The sequence below is a fragment of the Gekko japonicus genome, unplaced genomic scaffold (genome assembly GCF_001447785.1).
Source record: "Gekko japonicus isolate JY-2015 unplaced genomic scaffold, Gekko_japonicus_V1.1 scaffold245, whole genome shotgun sequence".
NCBI classification, from domain to species: Eukaryota; Metazoa; Chordata; class Lepidosauria; order Squamata; family Gekkonidae; genus Gekko; species Gekko japonicus.
In genome coordinates, this window is record NW_015167537.1 from 864,573 (window position 1) to 890,999 (window position 26,427).

At 46.2% G+C, this 26,427-nt stretch overlaps 1 protein-coding gene across 2 annotated transcripts in view; it reads right to left on the reverse strand.

The window, feature by feature from the left end:
- GRAMD3 (GRAM domain containing 3) overlaps positions 1-26,427 on the reverse strand; it is a 58,111-nt gene that overhangs the window by 18,075 nt on the left and 13,609 nt on the right. For both annotated transcript variants that reach the window (XM_015413531.1, XM_015413530.1), the window contains exons 2-6: positions 6,783-6,905; positions 3,400-3,487; positions 2,149-2,215; positions 1,176-1,279; positions 793-888 (exon numbers count right to left, since the gene is read on the reverse strand). In XM_015413531.1, coding sequence (XP_015269017.1) covers positions 793-888; positions 1,176-1,279; positions 2,149-2,215; positions 3,400-3,487; positions 6,783-6,905 — 478 coding nt within the window. The remainder of the gene's footprint in view (positions 1-792; positions 889-1,175; positions 1,280-2,148; positions 2,216-3,399; positions 3,488-6,782; positions 6,906-26,427) is intronic.

Below are 26,427 nucleotides of genomic sequence, written 5' to 3' on the forward strand. Positions count from 1 at the left end.
GGTGACATCTGGTGGCTCCGCTAAACCCCGTTCGGGGTCGCTTGCGCGGCAAGGTCCATTGGGGCATGGCGGGATCCTCAATTTCCGACCGTTTGGCCGAGAAAGAGGCTCCCGCCTGCTGCGCCCCGGGTCAGAGCCCCCCATCTGGGGCTCGTCTGGGTCTCCGCTCGTGCGGATTCCCCCCTTAACCGCGGGCGGGTGAGACGCCCTCGGGAGCGCCCCGAGGATGCGTCCGCCATTCGCGGAAGCCAGACCGGAAGCCTGCTCCCTGCAGTCTTGAGTCAGGAAGTTCTGCCACTGCTTTTCCTGGAAGCTGGGGCAGTGGAGGAGCATTTCCTCTCCTCCAACCTGCTTGTCCACACCTTGGACTTCTCTAGCAGCCCCAGAGCACGCTGGAGGTGAAAGAAAGAACCAGCTGGGGAGGTGCAAAGCGGCTTGGCTATGACGGAAGCTGCCCACTGTGGCTCTGCAAGAGAGCCAGACTCTTCATTAAAAAAAATTTTTTGGGGGGGAAGCCTGGGTGATAAGCCAGGGGGCCTGGCCCAGAGATGCCCCATGGTAGCTACAGGCCTGCTCCTGAACATGACAACTATCCCATCATATACCCTTTGTCTTTGTCTTGGCAATGGGGAACAAGACAATAATCTCAATGGTTTGGATTTGGACCAAATGCTGGCTGAGGTTTCCTGCAACTGAAATTGAATTAAATCACAGAAGACAATACAGGGCACATGGAGATGTGTGGAAAGATAAAAAGTAAAAAAGGACTCCTATATCAAAACATGAACTTACCCTATCAGAGACTGTTGATACAACCAGGGCATTTGGCACTAGAATGGCAGTTTTAGTTTTCTTTAATAAGGTTACTGAGGGCACAGGTATAGTAATCTGAAATGAGATCAAGTCAGTCATTTGAGTGTGAAAACAACAGCTAACAATCCACAATGCAGTATCTGCTCCAGGGAAGAACCTTCCATAGAAATTTTCAGACAAAACCAAACCATCTATTTTTACATTCAGGCTCTGGTATAAGTGCAAATGTATCAGCCATACTGTGTTATGACAAAGATGATGCTGTTTCTCTAATAACTGTGCATCATCCCTATCCATATTAAATAAAAATTAGGCATGACCTTTCTGAATCCAAGCTTTCATAAGACAAGGACTTTACTAACCTTAGTGTCTTTGCCAAAGACCTTAGAATGGAAACAAATCCAGTTTTCTGATATGAATAGCTTCCCTTGGTACACAATTTCTTTCTGCAAGGCACAGGTGAAGCCTACAAAGCAATCATGCATGCCATGTTATTAGACTTGCATTTGCACAAGATAACTATGCAATATTAATTGCTATATGAAAAATCCTAAGTATAGACTCTATTACTCACAGGTAAACATAAAATTTTGCAAAATCCATCTTGTGTCGGATTATGTTCAGGATGCCTCATAACTTAACCTTTGGTATTTAGTAAAAGCTGCCCAGCAGCGAACAGCCAGTGGATTGTTACAAAAGTAACCTGAAATTATATTTTGGCCATGAACTAAAACAGTCCATCAACAGCTGAATATCAGAACCAAGAATAAAATGGCAGAAAACCTTTCATAGATAGAATAACCAGCAATAGAAGTTGTTGCATAAAACTTGTAAGAAAGGCCAGTGTGAGAGGAAAAAAGAACACTGCATGTCACCAGGGGTCATTTCTTGCAGGAGCGCACAGGAGCAGAGCTCCGGTAGTAAAGAGCCCAGGGGGCGGGCATATGCAACAAGCCTCCCCTTGCTCCCAGCAGCCCTCAGTCAGAGCAAGAAGCAGCCAGGTAAGTTGCAGAGCTTCCCCCCGTCCAAAACAGTCCAGTGGCATCTTTAAGACCAAGTTTTATTCAGGTACAAGCTCTCCCTCCTCTGCGAGGACAGATCTGCATGTCCCTCCCCCCCTAATAGCTAGCAATCCAAAACAGTTCAGTGGAACCTGAGCAGTGGGTGCTGCCTTCTGACACACTTCCGGTGATGTCAGGGAGTATGCCATATGCAAATAAGTTATGCTAATGAGTTATGCTAATGAACTCCTGCACCTCTTTGTCTACGAAATGACCCCTGTATGTCACCCAACCCAAATAACAAAAATAGATAGATATATAGGATTCAGCTTACTTTGTCTCAAGGGCTCATCGATTGGGACATCCAGAAACAACTTGTGAAAGTGAGCATTGGACTTAAACTAGGGAAAACAAACATGTGAATTAATTTCAGCTAGGGTTGACAAATCTGAAATTCTTACCGGCGGGGGATCGTCCGGCTGGTCCTGGAGCTGCTGGTCGATGCGTGCGCGCGCCGCCAGGACGTCACCCGGAAGTGACTCTTTGTTTTCCCCTCAAACGGCGTGGCTCCGCCCCCAGCGTGCGACGTCACTTCCGGGTGACGCGCACGCGGGGGTGGGGTTTCCCCCGGGCCCCAATTCCGGTGCGCCGGGAATCGGGGCTCCGAAACGGGGGATTCCCCGCCCCCCGGCTGCATTTGGCAGCCCTAATTTCAGCTATTGCTATGCTAACATTACTGTTCCCTCCAGATATTTTTGCTTAGCATGCAAAGATAATGATGGCTAGTCATAATAACAGACATCTTCCCCAATCCTTTTATCGCACTGAAACTATAACAGTATGACGAACATACTTTCCCGGATAAACCAATTTTCTTCTCACCAGGGGTCATTTCCTGCAGGAGCGCACAGGAGCGGAGCTCCGGCAGTAAAGAACCCAGGGGGCGGGCGCATGCAACAAGCCCCACCCCCTGCTCCCAGCAGCCCTCAGCCAGAGCAAGAAGCGGCCAGGTAAATTGCAGAGCCCCCCCGGTCCAAAACAGTCGAGTGGCACCTTTAAGACCAAGTTTTATTCAGGTACAATCTCTCCCTCCTCTGCGAGGACAGATCTGCATGTTCCCCCCCTCCAGCAATCCAAAACAGTCCAGTGGAGCCTGAACAGTGGGTGTTACCTTCTGACACACTTCGGGGGATGTCAGGGGGTGTGGCATATGCAAATAAGTCATTCTAATGAGTTATGCTAATGAGCTCCTGCACCTCTTTTTCTACGAAATGACCCCTGCTTCTCACTATTCAGAACACCAAGGCATGGGATGCATATGGATGCACTAACTGTGGTGCATCATTAACAACTACAGGTAGAGTCGGTGGGGTTGGGGGTAGTTTGAAGAGAAGGAAAGGACCTTGCTGCCCCTTCTGGATCCTGGTCCCCCCCCCCAGCTCCACAGAATAGTGGAAAGGAAGGTGTGCCGTCAGTACTGCCCTGAATTCCCATCTTTACTGCATGCTCTATGCTTATACATGGGTTACCTGCCACATCTTACAACAATTTGACCTCCCCCCCAGATGTGGAAACTCCCCAGTACCTTATTTGAAGCATGCTTCTTCCTTTCTAGCTTTGAGTCATTCTTGCCATCTGCTGCCAAAATAGTATTATCCACAATTGTCTTTGACCTACAGTAAGGAAACACCTTATGCTTAGCACAGTTTCATCACTCTTCCCCTCCGCCCCCAGGAGCATTTCACTTTTAAATTTTTTCTTGGTATCATGCCAGCCCTTGAAAGTCAGAATCAGCATGCTTTTACATAATCAACTCATTACTGATGGTTTATTATTTCCTAAGAAGAAAACTGGTTGTATAGTTAGCTCTGGTATCAATATACTTATTTGGAAATTTTCTATTACTACTGGAAGCTCTGTGTAATGTATCCAGTTTGGACCGCGTGGCAGACTGGGGCTCCACACATGTAATGTATCCATCCCAGACCATGTGCACGGCCATTGCGCCACGTGGTCTGGCAAAGCCGTCGAGCTTCGCTCACAGGAACAATGGGACAAGCGGATCCTAGCTGCACCTATCAACAGGCTAGGCTTCCAGTTGAGAGCCTATGGAACTCTCGACCACTGTAAATATCCAATCACTAGTGTGTGGGTGTGCTTTGGGTGTGGGGTTGTTGTGCATATAAACCAGCCTGTGAGCTGGGCAATTTGTCTTTGTTCTGAGCTGAAATAAAGTATGAGAGCTGAAATCACTAGTAAGTCTCAGTACTTTTCAACACGGTCAAGCAAAACCTTCGAGCTTTGCTCCAGGAAACAATGGACTAAGCGGATCCTAGCCCACGCCTATCCGAGGGCTAGGTTCCCGGCCGAGAGCCTATGGAACTCTCGGCCACTGTAAATAGCCTATTGCGGTGTGGGAGCATGTGTTTTGGGTGGTGGTTTCACTGGAAATATAAGCTGGCCTGCGAGCTGGCTTAAGTTGCCTTGTTCCTGCTTAATAAACCTTATGAGCTGAATCACTTGTGATGTCTGAGGACTTTTCACTGGCGACAAAGCTTGGATTCATCCTCCCTTGAACAGAGACCATGAATTGAGCATTGCATTGAGTCTCCATGCCAAGATCACAGCACACCGCTTCGCCTCATGCCGCATCTCCGGTTGCAGCTCATCACACTGCTCCCAGCACTGAGCATCACACCACTGACCCAGAGAGCAGCCCCGCACCACTCCGCAACACCGATCGCTGCCTCTGTCCCCGAGCATCTCCTCCATGTGGATCCGGAAGATGGCTGCCGCATCCAAGAGCCTCCCTGCTTTTGACATCTCCCAACCATTGCAATGGGAAACCTGGCTGGAGGCCCTCAAGAGCCACTTCTCCATCCACGACGTCACCGATCCGGGTAAGAAGAAAGCGTACCTTTTCCGGCACTGTGGTATGGAGGCCCATCTTCTACTGAAGGACCTGATAGTGTCCCGGCTGACCAAAGATGAGTCTTACACCACTTTGGTCAAGGCGTTTTTGGACCACCTGGCTCCCAAACCATCAAAATTTGTGGAGCGGATGGACTTTTTTGCGAAAGTCCAGGGCCACGATGAGACTGCCTCTGATTTTCTCACGCCACACACCACTACAGGGTGCAGCCCGGCAGAGCTACTCCTAGGCCGCCGCCTGATGACCTGGCTGGACTGCCTGCACCCTGACCACGCCCCAGAAGAGGCACTGTTCACGGAGTCCCACGAGGTGGCCAGGGGATTCTTTCCTGAGGACCCCGTGTATGCCAGGAACCACGCACAGGGCCCAGCCTGGATTCTGGCTCGTGTGGTGAGGATCAAGGGGCCCAGAACTTATGAGGTCTCCAGTGAGGACGGGCAGATACAACACCGCCATATAGACCAGCTGCGCCGACAGACGCTGTTGCTGGACCCCGATGAATTGGAAACCCCTGACGCCCCGGAATCCACAGCACCACCCCAGCCGTTAACCCCGCCAGTGACACCTGCCACGGAGCCCATGCACTTCCCCTCTGGCGCCCCTGAAGACAACCTCCCAGCTACACATGGGACGCCGTCACTGGGTCCCACTATGCCACCCCCGGCCAGCACTCCCCTGCGTGCATCGGCAGCTGCTCCAGCCCCCGTCCCCGAGCTTCGCCACTCTAACTGCACCAGGAAAGCACCGGCACACCTCAAGGACTTTGTGGGTGTGTTGCAGACCAAGGGTGGAGGGGTGCAATGTATCAAATTCGGACTGGGGCTCCACGCAGTCAAGCGAAACCTTCGAGCTTCGCTCCAGGAAACAATGCATTAAGCAGATCCTAGCCCACGCCTATCTGAAGGCTAGGTTCCTGGCCGAGAGCCTATGGAACTCTCGACCACTATAAATAGCTTATTGCGGTGGGTGGGTGTGTTTTGGGTGGTGGTTTCACTGGGAATATAAACTGGCCTGCGAGCTGGCTTAAGTTGCCTTGTTCCTGCTTAATAAACCTTATGAGCTGAATCAGTTGTGATATCTGAGGACTTTTCACTCTGAATCACAGATAAACCCACTCACGGACTCACCAGAACAATGCATGGAAATTATGCATTTTAAAGGTACCCAAACTCTCAGTATTGCCTTTTGAGGAGGCTGCCGGGGGGGGGGGGGAGGCAAAAGATGAAGACATTTGCCTTTACTAGCACTGCATGGAATTCAGTCTGCTGTGTGTCTACAATTTACTGTTCCTAGACTCCTCATTAATTGGTGCTGGTTCCTCATCGCCATGCAGGCTAAGAGATTATGGAAATGGGCTGTATTCCGCCCAGGTGCTCAGCTGGCTACGTGCATTGTATAAGGAAGAGGAAACTTACCATGGAGTTTCAAACAATGCAAAGAAATGAGTTTGGTTGTAATGTAGATAGATAGGGGAAGCAAAGAGGAAACATAAATGAGACTGAGATATACAAGCTTGCATATTTATATAGACTCTGAGTACATTAAGAAATGTATGTCCAAAGCAGAAAGCAAGAATGGGGATGAGAGACACACATATATTGTATGCCCGGTATGGAATTCTCAGGGTACTTTGTAGATAAGGCAAACCGAAGAGCTGTCAGGTACTGAGATTTGAAGCCAACTCTGCTACAAAATGACTACCTGAAGGCTGTGAGAAACTGGCAGAACCCCAGTAGTAAGACCTTCATAGGGGAGGTGTGCATTTATGTATTTGTTTACTTCATTTATGCCCTGCCTTTCTCCTCAAAGGCGACCCAAAACAGCTTACATCGTTCTCCTCGCCTCCATTTTATCGTCACAACAACCCTGTGGTCGTAGGTTGAGTTCTGATCCTGATCCAGAAATCTGGATAAATCTGCTGAAGTAAATAAGCCTTTAAGATGACTAATGCCTGCAAAACATGTAGGATATTTTCTTGCAAGGTTTTTAGTAGCTGATGTTGCTGAAAAATTTCTGCCACCACCAGGATTCATTACCGTGAAGCTGCAGTTTTCTTATGGTCTTCAAGATATTCTGTATCAGTCGATGGTGTCTGTGTCACCACAGTAGACAGCTTTCCACTCTTTCTTTTTTCTTCTGTTCCATTTTCACTCTCTGAGCTGCAGGAAGTAACATTTTAATTGGTGCTAGCAAGGAATAAAACCATTGTGTAACTGTATTCTCGTTGCCAACCTCAATTTTGCACTTGCTTACCACACAGTGAAAGCTTTTTAAGGGGGGGGGGCAAACACAAAGCACATAGTTCCTTCAGTTGAAGCAGTTTCAGGTGTTATGCAATGTGGGGAGAACAGGAAGCACAACTGAGTTAGACTCTTTCGTGAAGCAGGAGGTTTGAAGCAGAGCTTTTGCAGCACCCAATCACCCTTGATGGATGAGCTCTGGATGCAGGGAGAGCTTTCACATCTCACAGTGGAGCAGGTGAAACAGAAAAAGAAATGTGTGAAGTTACTTAGGACACTAAAAAGCACCATAAAGTGTTTTCTCCTTCCCTTGAGCTGCATACTACATAAAATCAGATGCTCTATCAGTTTTACTGAGCCTTAAATTAAGCAGGGAACGGGATTGTGTAGCACTGCATATTTCAGACTTACTCCCATCACACAGTTGCCATTATCTAGGTAAGCCCTGGAGATCTCCTAGAATTACAACTCATCTACAGACAAAAGAGAGCAGTTCCCTTGGAGAAAATGGCTGCTTAGGAGAATGGACTCTGGCATTATTCCCAAACCCTGCCCTCTCCAGGCTCCACCGCCCAAATCTCCAGGAATCCCCAACCTAGAGTTGGCAACCTGATCTGCTAATTCATCTATAAATCCACAGTGTTTTTTCTTTCCTATACACAAAATCCATGAAAACAACCTACTGTCTTTTTTTTAAATTAAAAACAAAACAAAACCTGCCAGTTTGGTGTAGTGGTTAAGCCCTCCACTTGCACCTGCTGGATGACCTTGGGCAAGCCATAGTTCTGATAAGAGCTGTCCTTGAAAAAGAGCAGTTCCTGTCAGAGCTCTCTCAGCCCCACCTACCTCACAGGGTGTCTGTTGTGGGGAGGGGAAGGGAAAGGGGTTTGTAAGCTGCTCTGAGACTCCCTTGGGTAGTGAAGGGCGGGGTATAAATCCAGTCTCCTCCTCCTCCATTCTTTTTCAAGGTATTAAGTTTATCAAAAATGCTGAATTTATTATGTTTTTCCTGATCAGATTTTTGAAATGTCTTCCCCCAAGAGCAGATTCTGCAGAAGAGTTGCATTAAAACAAACTGAACTTTTTTCTCTTGATGCTTTAAAAAAAGTCACAAACTTAACAGGAGATGGCAAGATCCAATCCATGTTACTATTTATCTTGTTCCGTGTTTAAAATTACTGGGTTGTATCCCGTCAACCTTTTTTGCTAGCATAAGAAGGAACAAGGGTCTCTTGAGTCCCAAAAATGTTTTGCTGGGGATCTTGGAACTTGCATGAATAAAAACAAACAAACAGGTGAGATGGTCTAAAGTGAGGAGCTACATTGTAAAAAATTACCCTTCCTCTCTCTTGATCCTGCTAAAAAACCTGGTAAGATCTAATACACTTTACTTATCAGCATTTCTTGAAGAATGGAGTAGTGGGATTCCTGTCTGTGATGATAATAGGTCATTATAGGCTTGTGAACTGTAGAAACACACACACTAGCACATATCCCAAAGCATCCCTTTTCTGTTTCTTGTTAAGTTTATTTCAGGTATTCCTGAGCTGGATATTATTTGTAGAAGAGAATATGCCTTTTTGTAATTTCTTTTTTATTATTATTTTAAGTACCCGAGAGTACACTTTCATTATTTTTTTCCTTATATACTACAAACATACATACAAACAACACACAACTACCCCCAACAACATATAACAAGAGACTTTTATCACTCCTTCTGCTTATTAAATTTCTAAATTCATTCTCTATTTTACTAAGCTTATCTTTTCTGCGTTCTCAAATTACTACATTTATCCATCAGTTGCGTTTACATTATACCAATCATAGAATCTCTTCCAAGTTTTTTGAAAAGTCCATTCTGTACGGGCTCTCATCTCAAGTGTCAGTTTGTCATTTTCTGCCGTTTCAAATAACTTGTTCACATACTCTTGTTTCGTTGGTATTTCCATTATTTTCCAATATTTGGCATATACTATCCTTGCAGCTGTCGACATATGAACCATCAAATACCTATCTGCTTTATCAAAATCTTTCAGAAATATATTCAATAACAGTATCTCTGGAGTAAATGGGATATTCGTTCTTATTATTTTTTCCATTATCTCATGAATCCATCTCCAATACCTCTTTGTAACATCACATAGCCACCACATGTGATAAAAAGAACCAATCTGATTTTTACATTTCCAGCATTTATCAGAGCAATTAACATTTTGTTTAGCTAATCTATCTGGTGTAATATACTATCTATAAAACACCTTATACATGTTCTCGTTATATGACACAGCATTAGTTAATTTTATATTTTTCAGCCAAATCTGCTCCCACTCTTCTAAATTAAAATTACGGCCTATATTCTGGGCCAGGGTACAAGAATTTCTTAATGTGCATACACACCTAAAGCAAGGCTCTCAATTGCATAGGCAGAGCTGTATATACTTAGATTCCATTCAAGGAGCATATGCAGGGCTGCAGTCACACTGGAGACTTCCTGCAATCTGGGTGCACCTCTAGTTACACCAGTTTAAAGTCTCACAGGGCAGACCAACCAGACAGCACACCCTGGGGTGGATTCCCCACGCGCTTGTCTGGGGGTTCACATTACTGCAACGCCTCAACACGGAGCGCACTGACTGGTCCTTTTTGTTTTAATGCAGGTGGGTGCATGTGCTCACGCACATATAGGCAGCAACTAAAAAAACCTAGTGGTGGAAACAGATCTGTAGGTTCAGACTTCCCTTCTGGGTTCCTTTCGCAGCAGGAGAGTTCAGACATTTGGGAAAGCAGAGTGGAAGTGCTGGCACCCATAAACACCTGACTTTCCCCGGTGCCTGATTACTCCACTTCCAAAGCAGGGCAACACGGGGTGCTGACAACTGGGGCACAGAAAGCAAATGTTGTCATCTGATCATGCTCTTTAAATCTGCAAAGGTAACGCTACTATATCATGGCAAACCACAGCCCAGATCAGGAATGGAGCTTGTCATCCCACTCCTGCCCATGCACTTTCATTCTACATAGGCCTGATTTCAACATGACACTGCAGAACAAATGGACTTAGCTCTCCAACTTTGGATGTGCATAACATCTCAATTAAACTGGGTTGCTCCATGTGCAAATATTAACATACCAATGCAAGAGCCACCTGAGCTATGAGATTTTACATTTTACAAAGATGCATGTGCAGCAGCTGATGGCCTACTGAGCATGTGTAAAATCCCACCAGTCACTTCTTTTATCCCACCAATCTCATATATGGGCTTATGATGAGGGAACAGCCTAACCCGACACCATGGGAGTGCTGTGTTGCTGCAACGCGTATGCATAGTATTAGTGTATGACCACAGGCCTGAGGAAAAAGACTGGCAGTTTGCAGGAATAGGGCTTCTGCTGCAGCCCTGAGTTGAAAGAGAAGAGAGCTCAGAGTATAAACTAGGAAGATGTAAATTGCTATGTATTACCAGATTACTGGATTTGAGTCCAGTAGCACCATAGAGACTAGGGTTGTCAGGTCTTACCTGGCTGTTGGTGGGGTGTGTCTGCCCAGTCTTGGTCTGGGAGACTTCTGGTGCATGTGCAGTAATGACATTGGGTGGGACGCTCTAGCATTTGGGCAAAAAACTCTATGGTCACCATAGAGTTTTTACTCAAATGCAAGAGCGTCCCCTGCACTACATGCCTGGTGTGGTGACATCACCTCTGGGTGGCATCATCGCGCTGGGCATGTTGGGTGGGACGGGGTTCTTTAGGGTGGGGCTCCCCCTGTCAGCCAGCTGGCTGCCGGCAGATTGGGGCCCCCAAAATCAGGGGAACCCCCACCCCCATTGGGGGGATGACAACCCTAATAGAGACCAACAAGATTTCCAGGGTATGAGCTTCTGTGAGTCAATACTCTTTTCATCAGATACCTTTGACTCTCAAAAACACCCTGGGAATCTTGTTGGTCTTTAAGATGCTACTGAACTCAAATCTTGCTCTTCTGCTGCAGAGCAACATGGCCACCCACCTGAAATTATCTGTATTACCAATTCAGCATTAAATTAAAACAGATTTATTTTAATTTTACATACAAGTCGGAAAGTCTGCATAGATTTGTACAGTGCCATCAGCATCCATTTTTATCAGCATTTAGAAATTATAACTACATCCTGTAGAGTGTGAAATTGCAGTGGTATCTAATTAGTTATATTTTATTTGGCTACAAATCAACTGAAACCAATGAGACTTATTCCCAGATCAATACGTTTTGGATCAGGTCGCTGATATGAAATAGAGAGCTGCTTCTGCTTGGGAAAACTGCATTATGAGAGTACTGCTCTCCTTTGGCCTATCTTTTGTGGAGTTGCCTGTGCTTAAAACAAAGTGTATTTGTTCATCATAAATCAGTAGAGTAAAAGAGACGGTACAATCTGTATCTGTAAAGACAGCATTTATTCCGGAGCACTTTAGATACCCTTATGTAAATATTGCCAATGGAGACAGGATGGAGGTAAAATTCCTAGTTGAAAGACACCTAAAGAAAGAGACTGGGTGTGTTGACAGAAGACTACTGTGTTATACTAGTACGCCAGGTTGTCGCAGCAGTCGTGGTGTGGGTGGGACCCGGGCTTTGCCTTCTGATTGGTGGCGATATTTGCTGAGGAGCAGTGCCATCAGCCATACACTAAGGGAGTGCATTTTAGAATTAGAACTTTGGCACCCACTATTCAATTATATATAAGGAGAGATTGTGTGCAAATACTGTACCTATTCTAAGTCACAGGAGCTGCAGGTTGCAATTTACAGCAAGAGATAACTTCAGTGTATTTGAAGTTTATATAATCACCTCAGTAGCTCTAAGGAGGAAAGAAGTAGATCAAAGCAGTCGACAGTTTATTAGGAGTCCAATGTGCAATCAATGAGATTTTCTTCCAAACAAGGGTGCTTAGAACTCCAGTGTTTAGTAAGTAGTGAACTATTGTAAAATTAAATCTGTTAAGTTTTTCTTAAGGTTAAAGACAACTAGGGGAATCTCTGTAAAGGGACCATACAATTAGTCAACTGGACTCTAATACTGATGGTTTTTCAAAGTCTGAGTTATCGGTTCCTAAGGGTCAAAAATAAACCTTTCCTCCCCTCCCAGCTTTTTCCCTCAAGGTAATCTATATTCCCTTTAATAAAAAAGTGGTGAAATCCAAACGCTTACGCTGGTATTCAGTGACAGCGAAAAATGATCAGATCTTGCTCTTTGTAACGTGACAGTTCGCAGAATTTTCTTTCCACCACTAGAAACCAATTCACTGTTCCATCATTCTCTAGGAACAACAACAAGAGTTAGCAATGAGAACTGTCACTGAGAATCTTCTTCCTTAAATTCTTTCATCCCCCAGCCTGATCTCTTGATACAGAAAAGCTTCGGTAGTTGCATTGACAAAACAGGCTTCCACTTGAGGAATTAATAATCCAATAACCCCACACTGCAAGAGGGGGGGGGGGAATCAATACCAAAGCTCCATATTTTCATCCTTACTAGACAAATATTATGTTATTGTTTCCAGGAAACTACCTTTTCTGGGGGAAGGGGAGATTAGTTTATTTGTGTCGTAAATCATAGATTTATCCAGACTGATATGACAGACCATAGAATAGGGACTATGTGTGTTCCCTTTGGGGATCTGAGAGGCACTTGATTAACCATTTCTTTATCTTCTCAGATGGAGGCTTCCATTTCCCCCTTCTCCCTACTAGAAGGCCAAAGGTACAACCTCATTCAGACTCCATCCCAGTGCCATTTTATCTATTCAAATCTACCTGGTATTCAATACCAAGTGCGCACACAGGTTTTGTGACTAGGGCCCCAAACAGTTCCTGTTTCTACCCTCACCCTTTTCTTTAAAAAATAAAAATTGAAAGCTTGCATACTGTGATATGTTGTTTTTCGTTAATTGCAATAAAAGGTAATAAATGACTCTTGTTTTTAGAGCAAACAAAAATGAACAAAGTCAGAAGACCTTTCTGAATGCCTCTAGGGCTCCTCACAGGCACAGTGAACAGCCTGCTAGTTTCTTCAGGTTGGTGTGAGCCCATCCTGCAGAGACACACGTGTAACCAGTCCAGCCATGGAGGTGGGACCAATTTGCAGGGGCCTTTTTCAACAGCAAGCATTCTCTTGGAAAGACCCTATCCATATGTTTGCCCCATCACTGGGTAGGGATGCCAGCCTCCAGATGGGACATGGTGGTCCCCTGGAATTACAAGTCGTAGACTACAGGGATCAGTTCCCTTTGAGAAAATGGATGCTTTGGAGGGTGGACTCTATGGCCTTGTACCCCACTGAGGTCCCTGTCCTCTCAAGACTCCACCCCCAAATCTCCAGGAGTTTCCGAACCTGGATCTGGCCACCCTACCCCCATCCCCTGCCGGTGGCCAGGGAGGACCTGGGAACTTTATCAGCAGGAGATTACATGACACTGAAGGGACTCCAAAGCTGCTGGACATACATTTGAAGGACATCAGGATCTTCTTGTAAAATAAAGGCCTTTCACAGAGATGTGGTGAATGTTTACTAAGAAAGAATTATTTTGTTGAGTTGCACATTTTGAAGAACACCGGTCCCCTTCTGGGATGGAAAGTCCCCCCCAAGTCTTTCAGACACACATGATGAATACCTTATTTATAACATGAGCATTTTCTTTTGACTTTAGTGACAGATAGTCAGTGGATATTTGGAAACAAAAAATGTAGGTTCAACAAAAGGATAGTATACAGCCATAAATCAGTACTGGGATGGGGAGTTCCAGACTTAAATAAGTACTATGAGGCATTCCAACTTAAATCATTACTAGAATTAGGTGAGGAAAAAGAACTGAAATGGGTTAGATTTGAGGATGAGATTAATAACAACATAGGAAGATTAGGTATTTTTCACAAAGTTAAGGCTAAAGATCTAAAATTAACAATAGGCCCTAGAAGATCAACATTAGAAGTCTGGAGGAAATGGCAACCGTATTGCCTAAGAAGACCCTCTAGATGGGCGCCATTAGAAACTATCATAGAAAAGGAGCAAGAAATTAAATGGAGGGAAATTTTAAGGTCTAAAGGATATCATAGAGTGGAGGATTTATTTAGAGGGAAAATCCTTAAGCCATTACAAGAAGTAACAGATGAGATAGGTAAGCAATATTGGTTAAAAATAGCAGGTCTCCATAAGGCTATAAAGGAGATTAATGAAAGAGAAGAAATGTGGGTAGATGAACCAATGGAAAAAATATATAAAGAAATGTTTGAGAAGAAACAAGGTCTAGTAGGGAAAATTTATAAAAAGATGATATTAAATAAAGATAAAATGATAGAATATTTACAAAAAGTGTGGAGTAGAGAAGGATGGATATCAGAGAGGATGGCAGGAAAAATTATGAAAGGAATAGACAAAATTAAGGTATTTAGATTCAAAGAACTGGAATATAATTTCTTACAAAATGGTATAAGATACCTGCTCAACTGGGTAACATGTTCCCAGGATCAAGTTCACTTTGCTGGCACTGTAGGCAATCTAAAGGTTGGTTTGCACATATGTGGTGGGAGTGCAGTGAAGTAAGGACATTCTGGTTAGAAATTATTAAAGTTATAAGGAAGGTAGCTAAAATAAATTTAAATATAGATTTCAACTTAATGCTGAGAAGCACAATGGGAAACTCGAGTTTGGATAAGGAAGACCAAGCCCTAGTTAAGGCCATGATATTGGCGGGGGAAGCAGCTATAGGCCCTGCAGCTGGCTGGAAGAATAAAAGTAAGTGGACAGTGGAAATCTGGCACAGCTATCTGTTGGATTTTATACAGTCAGACATCGCGGCAGCCCTGCGCAAGGTGTCATCGTGGGAAGGGAAATCCGCAGAAATTTGGAAAAGATGGAAGACCTATCTGGAGTGGATATCCAAAGAGGGAAGAGAAGACATTCAGTGGAAGATTCAGACTTTGTGCCCGTGGCTGGAGAGAAAAGACTAAGGACTACAAGAAGATAGGGAAGGGAGGAGGGAGGGAAGGGAAGGGGAGGAAAAAATTGTAAGATGCTAAATAATATGGAATGTAAAAGTGATGGATAAAACCAATAAAAATAATAATTAAAAAAATAGTGACAGTCAAAAGCAGGTGTTTTGTGTTCAAGTCTCCTTTGCAAAAGAGTTAGTGATTCCTCTTTAATGAAAATTAACTTCAATCATGTTGTTTGGAAAAAAGTTTGAGAACTGCAGTTTGACATTATTCTAAGGTCTTTGTCCATTGTGGGAATTTTCATTATGAAAAAGATAGAACTTGGGATGCTGTTTTTGCTGTATACTATTTGTATAACAGAAAGACCACAAGAAAAATGTCTATCGTGCAATTTTATGATATTCAGTACAAGAGAGAGTGGATCAGTTTGAAAGTGTATGGCCAATAACTTATCACTTTGTAATTTCAACAAAATCATAGGGTAATATGATTTATTTTTACATAGTGATGCTGATTAGAGAGCAGCAAGTACAAGTCTTCCCCCCACCAAAGGAATAAAGAAGTGGAAAAAAGCCCCCATTGGTAGCTGACAGTATTTTTGGGGCAACTGTTATGTTTGGACCACAGTCCCTTGTAGCGTGCGTTTGTGCACAAACTCGTAGGGATTTTCCCCAGTGGACGCACAGCTTCTCCTCCTCAAAGCACAGGAGATTCCTCTGGGATGCCCCGCCCTCCCACTTAGGTGGCCTGCTGGCTGCCTGCTTGCCTGAAATAGGAGCTGCCCCCTCCTTGCTTCTAGTATGCTGCAGTTTCCCGCGCAGCTTTCCCAAGCATCTTCCCTGCTGACTGCTCCTGGAGAACATCATCTCGAAGCACCAGCCAGCTGGGGTAAGTAGCAGATAGGCTCGGGCTGTGGGGAGACTGCCAGGGGAGAGGTGTATGTGCAGCCTGGCCCCGGTAGCTGGCAGGGACCTCCAGTGAGCTTTGGGGGGGGGGGGACACGTGGTATGTGCTCACCATTCAAGGGCCTCCAGCAGAAGGGTTGCCAAATGTACTCACCTGTGCCGGCGGGGGGCATTGTGTTGCCTCCCGGTGTGCGTGCGTACGCGAAGCACACGCGCACTGCATGTATGTCAACGTCACAGGGAAGAGACGTACATGCGGGGGTGGGGTTTCCCCTGGGCCCCGATTCCGCGGGGGCGGAAATCGGGGCTCCAAAGCGGGGGGAATTCCGCCCTCCGGGGGGATTTGGCAGCCCTATCCAGCAGCCTCATTGGAAGAGGAGGGAGCGTACAGCCTGGCCCCTGCAAGCCGATAAGGGCCCAGAGGGAGCGCCCAGCATGTGCTCATCCTCCAGCAGCCTCGTCAGTAGAGGAGGGAGTGTGCGGCCTGGCCCCTGCAAGTCTGTCAGGGCTGGGGAGGGCAGGAGGAAGTGCCCAGCCTGTGCTCATCCTCCAGCAGCCTCATCAGAACAGGAGGGAGCGTGCCACCTGGCCCATGCAAGTCCGTCGGGGCTGGGGAGGGCAGGAGGAAGTGCCCAGCCTGTGCTCATCCTCCTGCAGCCTCGTCGGAAGAGAAGGGAGCATGCGGCCTGGCCCCTGCAAGCCCGTCGGGGAGTGTCCAGCCTGTGCTCGTCCTCCAGCAGCATCATCAAAAGAGGAGGGGTGCATGCAGCCTGGCCTCTGCTAGCCCATGGGGGGACGACACCATTCTAAGATCCTCCAGCAGGCCCATGCGGAGGGGAGAGAGAAGGGAAGTGTGCAGCCTGGCCCTGCAGCTGGCTGGGACTTCCAGCAGGCCCATGCGGAGGGGGCACATGGACTGCAGTCGCCACCCAAGGTCCTCACTCCAGCAGTCCCATGGGGGAGTGGTATGTGCCTCCTGAGCCCACCATCCAAGGCTTCCAGCAGAGATGCCAGCCTCCAGGTGGGACCTGGAAGGGAATCCCCCCCCTTGAGTTATTCCAGCTCAACTCCATATAAATTAGTCCCTCTGGATAAAATGGATGCTTTGGAGGGTGGACACCGGCATTCTACCCCACCGAGGTACTTGTCTTCCCCACGCTCCACCTCCAAACTTCAGTTTCTCAGTTGGGTTGAAGAATTTTCAGAAAAGCAAGTTGCTGAAAGCTGTACAGCAAGGGCCAAAGCCACCCATGGCACTTCCTGCATGGATAGTTATTATGGGGTAGGGATGCCAGCCTCCAGGTGGGACCTGGGGATCCCCTGGAATACCTCATCTCCAGACTATAGAGATCAGTTCCCCTGGAGAAAGGGGCTGCTTTGGAGAGTGGACTTGGCAACCCCACTGAGGTCCCTGTCGTCCCCCCCCCCCAGGCACCATCTGGAATTCTCCTGGAGTTTCCCAACCTGGATCTGGCAGCCTAGTCCTCCACACACACCCCCCCAGCCAGGGGGACATAGCAACTGTATGCTGGTGAAGGAGCATATGTAATACATCTAGTCGTTTATATTTCATGTTTGTATGTTTTGTATGTATTATTCTTAAAATATAGTTTAAATATAATTTAAAATAATTTATTCTGAGAATTTTACAAGGTTATGGAAGTAATCTAAAAACTAATTTACACGATAGTCAAAGGTAAACTCACTCACAACTTTAATGCGACTAGTTTTTTCCACTCACGAGGTAGAATTTTTGCTCACAACACTGTGGAGCTTAGAGGGAACATTGGTCTGGACATGTGCAGTCTTCCACTCAGGCTCAACTGCTGCGGGTGCTAGTAGCCAGCATAAGGAGGCATGCCTGGACTTGTCTGGCAGGCCACTTAGATGGAGAGTGGGGAGGCTTGTCTGGGCTTGTCTGGGCAGGCCACCTAGATGGAGCTTGAAGCCCCATAACAAAGGCAGGCAGGATCCTGGAACCTGCCTGCAGATTGGCCCCTGAGGGCAGCCAGCCAGTCTGAAGCATGGAGGCCATTTGAACTCACCAATTGCGTGGGGGTTGGGAGTGGCTTACGTGCACATAGTTAGGGCAGTTGCCCCATGTAAAACATTCCTGTTGAAATGCAATAAACTGCTGCTTGTTGAAATCACTCTGCCTTCACCTCTGCCGCTGATGTACTTCTGTCCTTTGTCAACATAATGGATAAGAACATCCTGGTTTCTGGTAAAGAATGGGAATTGCATTGAAGCTGCCTCCCTACCCATCTTTGAACTAATTTGAAAGTGGGGAGTGTTTAGTTCCATGTACCTTCAAACTTACCCCATGCTTCTCTTATTTACTGGAGCTAGAGCCAGCAGCAGCACGCTCAATGACCTGAAATAACTTCTAGGCAACGTAAAGCAGCACTCCAAGGGTTGCTACAAAGAGAGCAGTTCTAGGCAAATGTGCTTTGCATTGCCCAGGCATCACCTGACTGCTCCTTTGCAGGGGTGTAGAGCAGCTGAGGGAGGGGTGGGAATGGGTTATGACCATTTATTTATTTACATTACTTATCATCTGCCTTGCTCACTTGGACTCAAGGGTGATTACACAGAGTAAGTCAATACAACCAACAGGATGGGACATCCAATAATGCAATATCCAATAATGATGCAATAGGATTCGGACTGCGGAAATCTGTAATGAACCAAATCTGAAACAAAGTATAAGTATTAACAGGACATGTACACTTACAGCAACAAGCAGTATGAACTATGCAACCCTCCTTAACCCTTTCCCCAAGCATCCTTCTGAGCTATTTTGTTACAGTATAGCCCTATTTGTTACCCCATCAGCTTTATTAAATAATATACTTGCCTTTACTTTGATTGTGGGAATTAGCGTCAAAAGCAGAGCTTAGTGAGAGGTGGGGAAGTAGTGAGATCTGCAATCAGTTTTTATGGAGGTAGTCCTGTTAAAACCCCTGGATGAGTCAATGACCAGTCCAAATTATAAAAGAAATGGATTTTATTACGAAAAATAATAATTTAGGTATTAACACTCAAATCAAGGATTGCAAGCATACGAGAAGAAGCAAAAAAAAAAGTTAGCAGACAGAGGGGTGGGGAGGTTGGGGTAATACTATACCTATCCAGACATGCAAGGGTCCATTGCTGGAAAGTGAGGGTGTTAAGGAATGAGATTGATATTTGCTTTATGGACTTATATTTGCTGCTACACACAAGAAGATCGGGCAGGGAAGCCAGGGATTTAAATCTCCCCCTGTCCCTGAGTCTGGGCGGGCCAGGAAAGGCAGGGGGCAGGGCTTGGGCTCCTTCCTTCTGGAGCACTGCTCTGGGGTGCTCCGGGAGGAAATGACCCCTGGAGCTGGGTGTCATCCACATATTGGTTCAGAAAGCTATACAAGTCACCTGTTGTGATACTACACATAGAAGGTGCATGCATAAGCCTTAACACATGAATGAGGTTTCAGCTACACAGCTCCCAGCCTGGTGAGGAAGCACACATCTCCATTGTTGTCAGCAAAACAACAACTTGAGAAGAAGCAGCCCCCATTGCTGAATTGTTGACAGTCACGTATGCCACATCTCTGCTTTGTTTCTACATTGGCATTTCCTGCCAGATGGACCTTTTATGACCAGAGGAATGGCCAAGCTTCATCTGCACTTCAAGGGTACATCCTGACACCAAGTTTTCACACTTGCCCAGATGCCATCCTTTGAGTTAGGTCTTAGGTTACAATATTGTCCAACCCTCTAGGTAGCCACCCCTCACTACACACAACCAATGGGATTGTTTTTGGAACGGACTAATAGGTAGGTGGGTCCACAGGTTGGCACAGTTGCCACCCACCCAAAAGACCACCTATAAAAGGTAAGGACCATTAACCTGGCCCTTCCTAGCTAGCATCCCCCGCAACAACCCCTGTCTGCTTTTTACTCCCCTTTTGTCCAGCTTGCTATCCCCAAACCCTCGCCTCTACTTTGATCTCTTGATCTGCAGGGTTCTGGTCGTGTGTTAACTTCCCTACAGTTGTATTTTCTTCCCATCCATTCTTCATTGGAACGAACAAAGCTTCAGAACAGATAAGTATCACCCCTCATCACCCCCACCTGCTAATGCAAACGTGCTTATTTTAATACTGTATTTCTAAGGAGCTTGATTGAATGTGTGAGCGCATCAGTATTGTTTGTATGTGATTTATATTCTTTAAGTAAAAGACAGTTATTTTAACAACACCAGCCTCGACTCCTTCTCTGGTAATCCTTGGTGGGAACAGGACCTTGGTATAGTTGGCAAGCACCCAGTTTAAAATTTGCCAATTGCTGTAGATAAAGCAATTCGGCTAACAAGGGGACCCAAAATTTGGGGTTTGGGTGTGCATCTCTACTGTAAACTGCCACAAAGTGACACATGGTCGAGGTCATGTGTGTGGATGGATATAGACACTGGAATACAGTACAGACTAATAGGAGGTCTTGAGGGGGTGTAACACCAGGAGGAGTAAAATCTAGGTGTGACCAATAAGGTTACAGAGGGGCAGAGTCTGGATTCAAGACCTATCGGTGGTGGTCGACATAGTCGACTACCAACCACTCACCCACCACCTTGCCAACACTGGGATTCAGGGGTTTACCTTGCAATGGCTAACTGTGTTCCTTCAGGGTTGGGGACAAAGGGTGGCCATTGGGGAACAGCTGTCCCGAAGGCACCCACTAATTTGTGGTGTATCCCAAGGAGCAGTGCTCTCTCCAATGCTCTTTAACATCTATATGTGTCCCCTTGCCCAGATTGCCCAGAGGCATGGGCTGAGGTGTCACCAATATGCGGATGACACCCAGCTCCAGGGGTCATTTCCTCCCGGAGCACCCCGGAGCAGTGCTCCAGCAGGAAGGAGCCCAAGCCTCGCCCCCTCGTCTCCTGCCTTTCCTGGCCCGCCCATACTCAGGGACGGAGGGAGACTTAAATCCCTGGCTTCCCTGCCTGATCTTCTCCAGGCAGGGAAACCAGGCATGTCTGCTTCCCTGCCCTTCCTTGCTCCAGCCAGTCTGCCATGGCAGGTTGCCTGGAGAGGGGAAGGGGAGGCATGCAAACATGCCCTACTTTCCCCCTGAGCCTCTGCTTTTGCGGAGAGACTCGGGGGGGATTTAAATCCCTCGCTTCCCAGCCCAGTCTTCTCCAAGTGCCCTGCAGCCGCGAGGCACCTGGAGAAGATCGGGCAGGGAAGCCAGGCATGTCTGCTTCCCTGTCCTTCCCTGCTCCAGTCAGCCCACTGCGGCGGGCTGGCAGGAGAAGGGAAGTGGAGGTGGAAAGACATGCCCCCCCTTTCGAAGCCTCTCCGCTTTTGCGGAGAAACTCGGTGGAGTGGGGGGGATTTAAATGCCTTTCTTTCCCTTCCTCATCTGGAAGGGAAAGAAAGGCATTCTAAATATGCCTGGGTTCCCTGCCCGATGTTCTCTAGGTGTCCTGCAGCCACGGGGCACCTGGAGAAGATTGGGCAGGGAACCCAGGCATGTCTGCCTCCCTGCCCTGCCCTGCTTCAGCCAGCCCGCCACGGTGGGTTGGCTGGAGAGGGGAAGGGGAGGCGGGCAGACATGGCCCCTTTCCCCCTGAGCCTCTCTGCTTTTGGGGAGAGACTCAGGGAAGGGGCGGGGGTTTAAACTTATTTGCATGCCTTAACTCATTTTAAACATGCTGCCCTTTGTCAGGGGGTGTGGCATATGCAAATGAGTTATGCAAATGAGCTCCTGCACATTTTTTTCTAAGAAATGACCCCTGCCCAGCTCGATCTGTTGTTGGACGGCCAGTCTGACTTTAACCCAGAAGATCTGGACTTGGTGTTGCAAGCTGTGGCTGGTTGGCTTAGACTGAGTCAATTGAAATTGAATCTGATGAAGATGGAGGTCCTGTGCCTGAGTTGTACCAGCCCAAGGGTAGGGATCCCACTCCCGACCTTCGATGGGGTGCCGTTGGTGCCAGCACCGGAGGTTAGGAGCTTGGGAGCGCTCCTGGATGCCTCCTTAATGCAGACAGCCCAAAAAACAGCTGAGCGGCAGGGAGCTTTAAAGGGACTGCACAAGACAGCCTGGGAAACGGCTGAGCGGCGGGGAGTTCTTGTGCAGTCCCTTTAAAGACAGCCCAAAACAGGCTTTCTGCAAACCCCATTTAAAGGGACTGTGGTCCCTTTCAACAGGGTTTGCAAGGCCATGAACCTCCCAGTTTGATTTGGTTCACGGTTTGGCCATAAACCGACACAGACTGTATTTTTCTGGTCTGTGCCCATCCCTAGTTGTGGGACTGCCTCTCCCCTTATGCTTCAGAACAGCTTCGCTCATCAGAGCAGGGCGTACTGCAGGTGCCACCCTGCAAATGAGCAAAATCAACTATAATTTATGTTCAGTTGCTGTTGTCACCACAGCTGTTTCAGACTATTGTCACCTAGTGGTCTCGTCATTGATGGGTAATATCATTGAGCATGTCCAAGTGGGTGTGGGGGAGTGGGTTGTTCCTGTGTGGTTCCAAGATGGAGGCCTGGCTGAAGCCTGGTCTTTCCCAAAGCAGATTTGGCAAAGATCAGTAAAAAGCCAGAAAATCCAGGAAATACTGAGTGGTGGGGAGCAGGTTGCTTCCCACTGCTGAGCTGTTTTTGTAGTTTTCTTAGGGAACACGTACCACCACAAACTGCATTAAAAGTTTGTGGAAGTTTGTGATGTTTGTACTTTTTTAAATAGGAATTTTCTAATATCCCTTTCTTTCAAGTTTGCTTTGTGGTTTGGTTTGTGGCCTTTCCTACTCATGACAACTGGGATAGAATGAAAGGATGAGAAAAGGTTAGGTGGTGGTGGGAATGTGCCAAAATTCAGGAATTTTGGAAGAAAATATTGGATAGGATAAAAGACAAAATAGGTGTACTAATACCAATAGACATTAATTTAATGACATTAGGTATCTTGAAGAGTGAGATAATAGAAAGTAAATACCAAGAGATACTTAAGGCGATGATATTAGCCGGGAAAGCTGTTATAGTATTAGGATGGAAAGATAAGAACAAGTGGACCATGGAGAACTGGAATAACTATCTCTTTGAATATATCCAATCAGATATCGTGGCCTTGATGATGGAGGAAAATACCTGGGAGGAAAAGAAGAGACGGATAAGGAAAAAATGGTTGCCTTATTTTGATTGGATCAAGGAGGACGAAGCCAAGAAGGACATTCACTGGAAACTTTGGACTTTGTGCCCGTGGCTGAAGCAATGATGGAAGAAGAACAGGGGAGGGAGGACTGAGGGAAGGGAGGGGGGAAGGGGGGGAGGGGAAAAAAGAAAAAACATGTATAATGACGGAAGGTTATGTGTATGATAGTTGGTTAAAATAAAAAGCAAGTTAAAAAAAAGAAAGAAAAGGTTAGGTGGACATCTGGTATGTTAGCCTTTCCTCTTATCCTCATAATCTCATTCTACTTGTGAAATGTTACCGCAGTGTGCACATACAATAATTATAAGGTCATTAAAAAAATTCTTTTTATGTTGTAAAAATGGTAACATCTATTGAGTCCAGTTAAATATTACAATGAACTTATTCAGGTGAGACAGGAGAATATAACCACATGGATGAGGTAATAATAGCTATTGATTTGTTATTCAAACCCTACCTGAGAAACCCAGCAATTCCAATTTAAATGGAGAGATTTTAATTTGCATCCTGCCCTTGCTTTCAAGTAGTCATAACAGGATGATTTAGATCTGAGCGACTCACCTTATCAGCAAATATACACACAGTTTTGCTCAATATAACACGTAGTGTGGATTGTTAATACCAGCAACGGACTAATCATATTAGGAAATCTGCAGAATATATGACAGCTCTCAGGTACTGCATATGAATGCCTTTTTAAGAATTTTTGTCTGGCCTTTGGTCAGAAGTCTACATTGAATTAAAATGTGGGAAAGCATTCTTGAGATATAGAAATAAATTGAAATTTGTATTCACTGAAAAATTTTAGAAGAAAAACTAGAATGGGGTGGGCCAATGCAACATTAAACAAACATTGTTTTAGATACACTCCAAAACGTTGTACTTTTCTTAATAGGGATTTTCAAATATCCCTTTCTTCCAAATATAATAACCGATATCAGAATGACACATCTCTCTTATATATAATTGCCGAATGGTGGTGGCTTCTGTCCTATGGGGTGGCGAGATTGCATGCGCTCCCTCAGCCATTGACCCGTCGGCTGCCAGTCAAGACTACTGGCGTGCCATTGGCCGGGTGTGCTCCTCTTTCCTCCCCACTCCCCTTTCAGCCACTGTGCTCTGTGTCAGAAGTACTCTATCTCCTGACGAACATAGTTCTCTTGCTTAGCTCCTGTCTGGGACAAAGGTGTCTCTCAGCAGCTGTTGTGAGGAACACATAGGGTTGCCAGCTCCAGGTAAGGAAGCCAGTTTATGGAAGCTAGAGTTTGGGGAGGGGAGGCCTCAGCTGAATAGAATGCCATAGAGGCTACCGGCCAAGGCATTCTAACTTCTCCCTCAGTGGCTGTTGGTAGACAACCAAGCTTGCTTCTGCCAGTAAATAGACAAAGGAACAAAACCCTTTCTACGCCTCTGTGAGGAACTCATCGGGCCCAGTCCTGAGTATGGTTGCCAGCTCCAGGTTTGGAAATTCCTGCTAGCTGGGAAGCCTACTTTCCCCTCAGTGCCTGCTGCTGGTCAACCAAGCTTGGTTTCTGCCAGTAAAAGGCCCTTTCCACACCTATTTTGGCCTTGGGAGAAAACTCATTGTGTCCTTCTAACGCTGACAGGCCCCTCTCCCCATGACAGCCAAGACTTCAGAGCACAGTAGAGGGTGCAGGTGTGTGGGGGAGATGGAAAGCTGAACCGTGAGGGGGAAATGAAGGTACATTGATGCTTGGCTAGGAAGGAGATAGGGTTGCCAACTCCAGGTAGAGGCTGCAGGTGGGGGGGGGGATGGACAGTTGATCAGTGAGGGGGAAATGAAGGTATATTGATGCTTGGCTGGGAGATAGGGTTGCCAACTCCAGGTGTAAAATTCCTGGAGATTTGAGGGATGGAGCCTGGAAATGGTGAGGTTTGAGGAGCGATGGGACCTCAGACAGGTATAGTGCCATAGACTCTGCCCTCCAAACCAGCCATTCCCTCATGGGGAACCACTGTTGCCAAAATCCAGCTGAGGGCTGGAGATCACTCAGAATTCCAACTGGTCTCCAGATAGCATTGTTCAGTTCGCCTGGAGAAAATGGTGGACTCTGTGTCCTTATACCCTGCTGAGTTGGCCCCCCTATGACAGCCAAGGTTATGTGGCAGTCAGGGCTTCAGAGCACAGTGGGGGCTGCTGGTGGGGGGGAGATGGACAGCTGATCAGTGAGGGGGGAATGAAGGTAGGTTGACGCTTGGCTGGGAAGGAGATAGGGTTGCCAACTCCAGGTGGGAAATTCCTGGAGATTTGAGAGATGGAGTCTGGAGAGGGTGAGGTTTGAGGAGGAGTGGGGCCTCAGACAGGTACAATGCCATAGACTCTGCCCTCCAAACCAGCCATTCCCTCATGGGGAACCACTGTTGCCAATCTACAGGTGGGGACTGGAGATCACTCAGAATTACAACTGCTCTCCAGATGGCATTGATCTGTTCCTCTGGAGAAAATGGTGGACTCTGTGTCCTTATACCCTGCTGAAGTTGCCATGGCAAATTGATGCTGAGTGCCCACGGCCTTGGCACTCTCCCAGAGCCTCTTTCTAGCACTCATTGCATTTATTTCCACAATGGGCCTTATTCCTAGTCATATATAAAAGCAATCCTTTCTGAAAAATTTTAATGGGGGAGATGAGGTCATACTTGCCACCATTACATGTTTTCAACTTTATGTCAATATTTCAGCAAAGCTACATGACTCTCTCTCAAAACTAGCTTTGACCAGCCTTATATTCCAGTAGCAGTTAAATGACTTCTCTGCATTGTCATTAACTCTGATGAAACAAGTCCTGTGATAGGAACCATGTTGACTGGCAGCTGGATGTGTTGAAACAGTAGACAGGAACAGCCGTTAGTGTAATAATTTCAAATGACTAGTTTCTTCAAGAACTGGAAGATATTTCTTCATTTTTATGGTGAGGTAAAACATAGCGTTACCAAGGTTTTAGGAATGCCCATGGTATTCTGCATGGACAATTAGCGAAAACTACAAAGTAATCCATACTGTATGTGAAGTTAGTAACAAATGAAAAAGCTGGCAGTTGGACTACTTTATGGAAGAACTCAATAAATCTAATGACTGCCACCACCGCTGTCAGAAGAAGGTACATATTCTGACAGAAGCAGAAAGGAGAGGATGCATTGTGTGCTTACGAGAACTCCAGGGTGTAACTTGTCAATGATTTGCAACACCTGTTAGTACAGTATTGTTGACAGCCACTCCTTAAAAGCAACATTAGCCTAATGATATGTACATTCAGGTGTACTCAGCAGAAACTAATCCATGTCAAAAGCCAGCTGTGTTCACAGGAGAACTACTATTTAGTCATCATCAAATTTCAGCAAAGAATGAT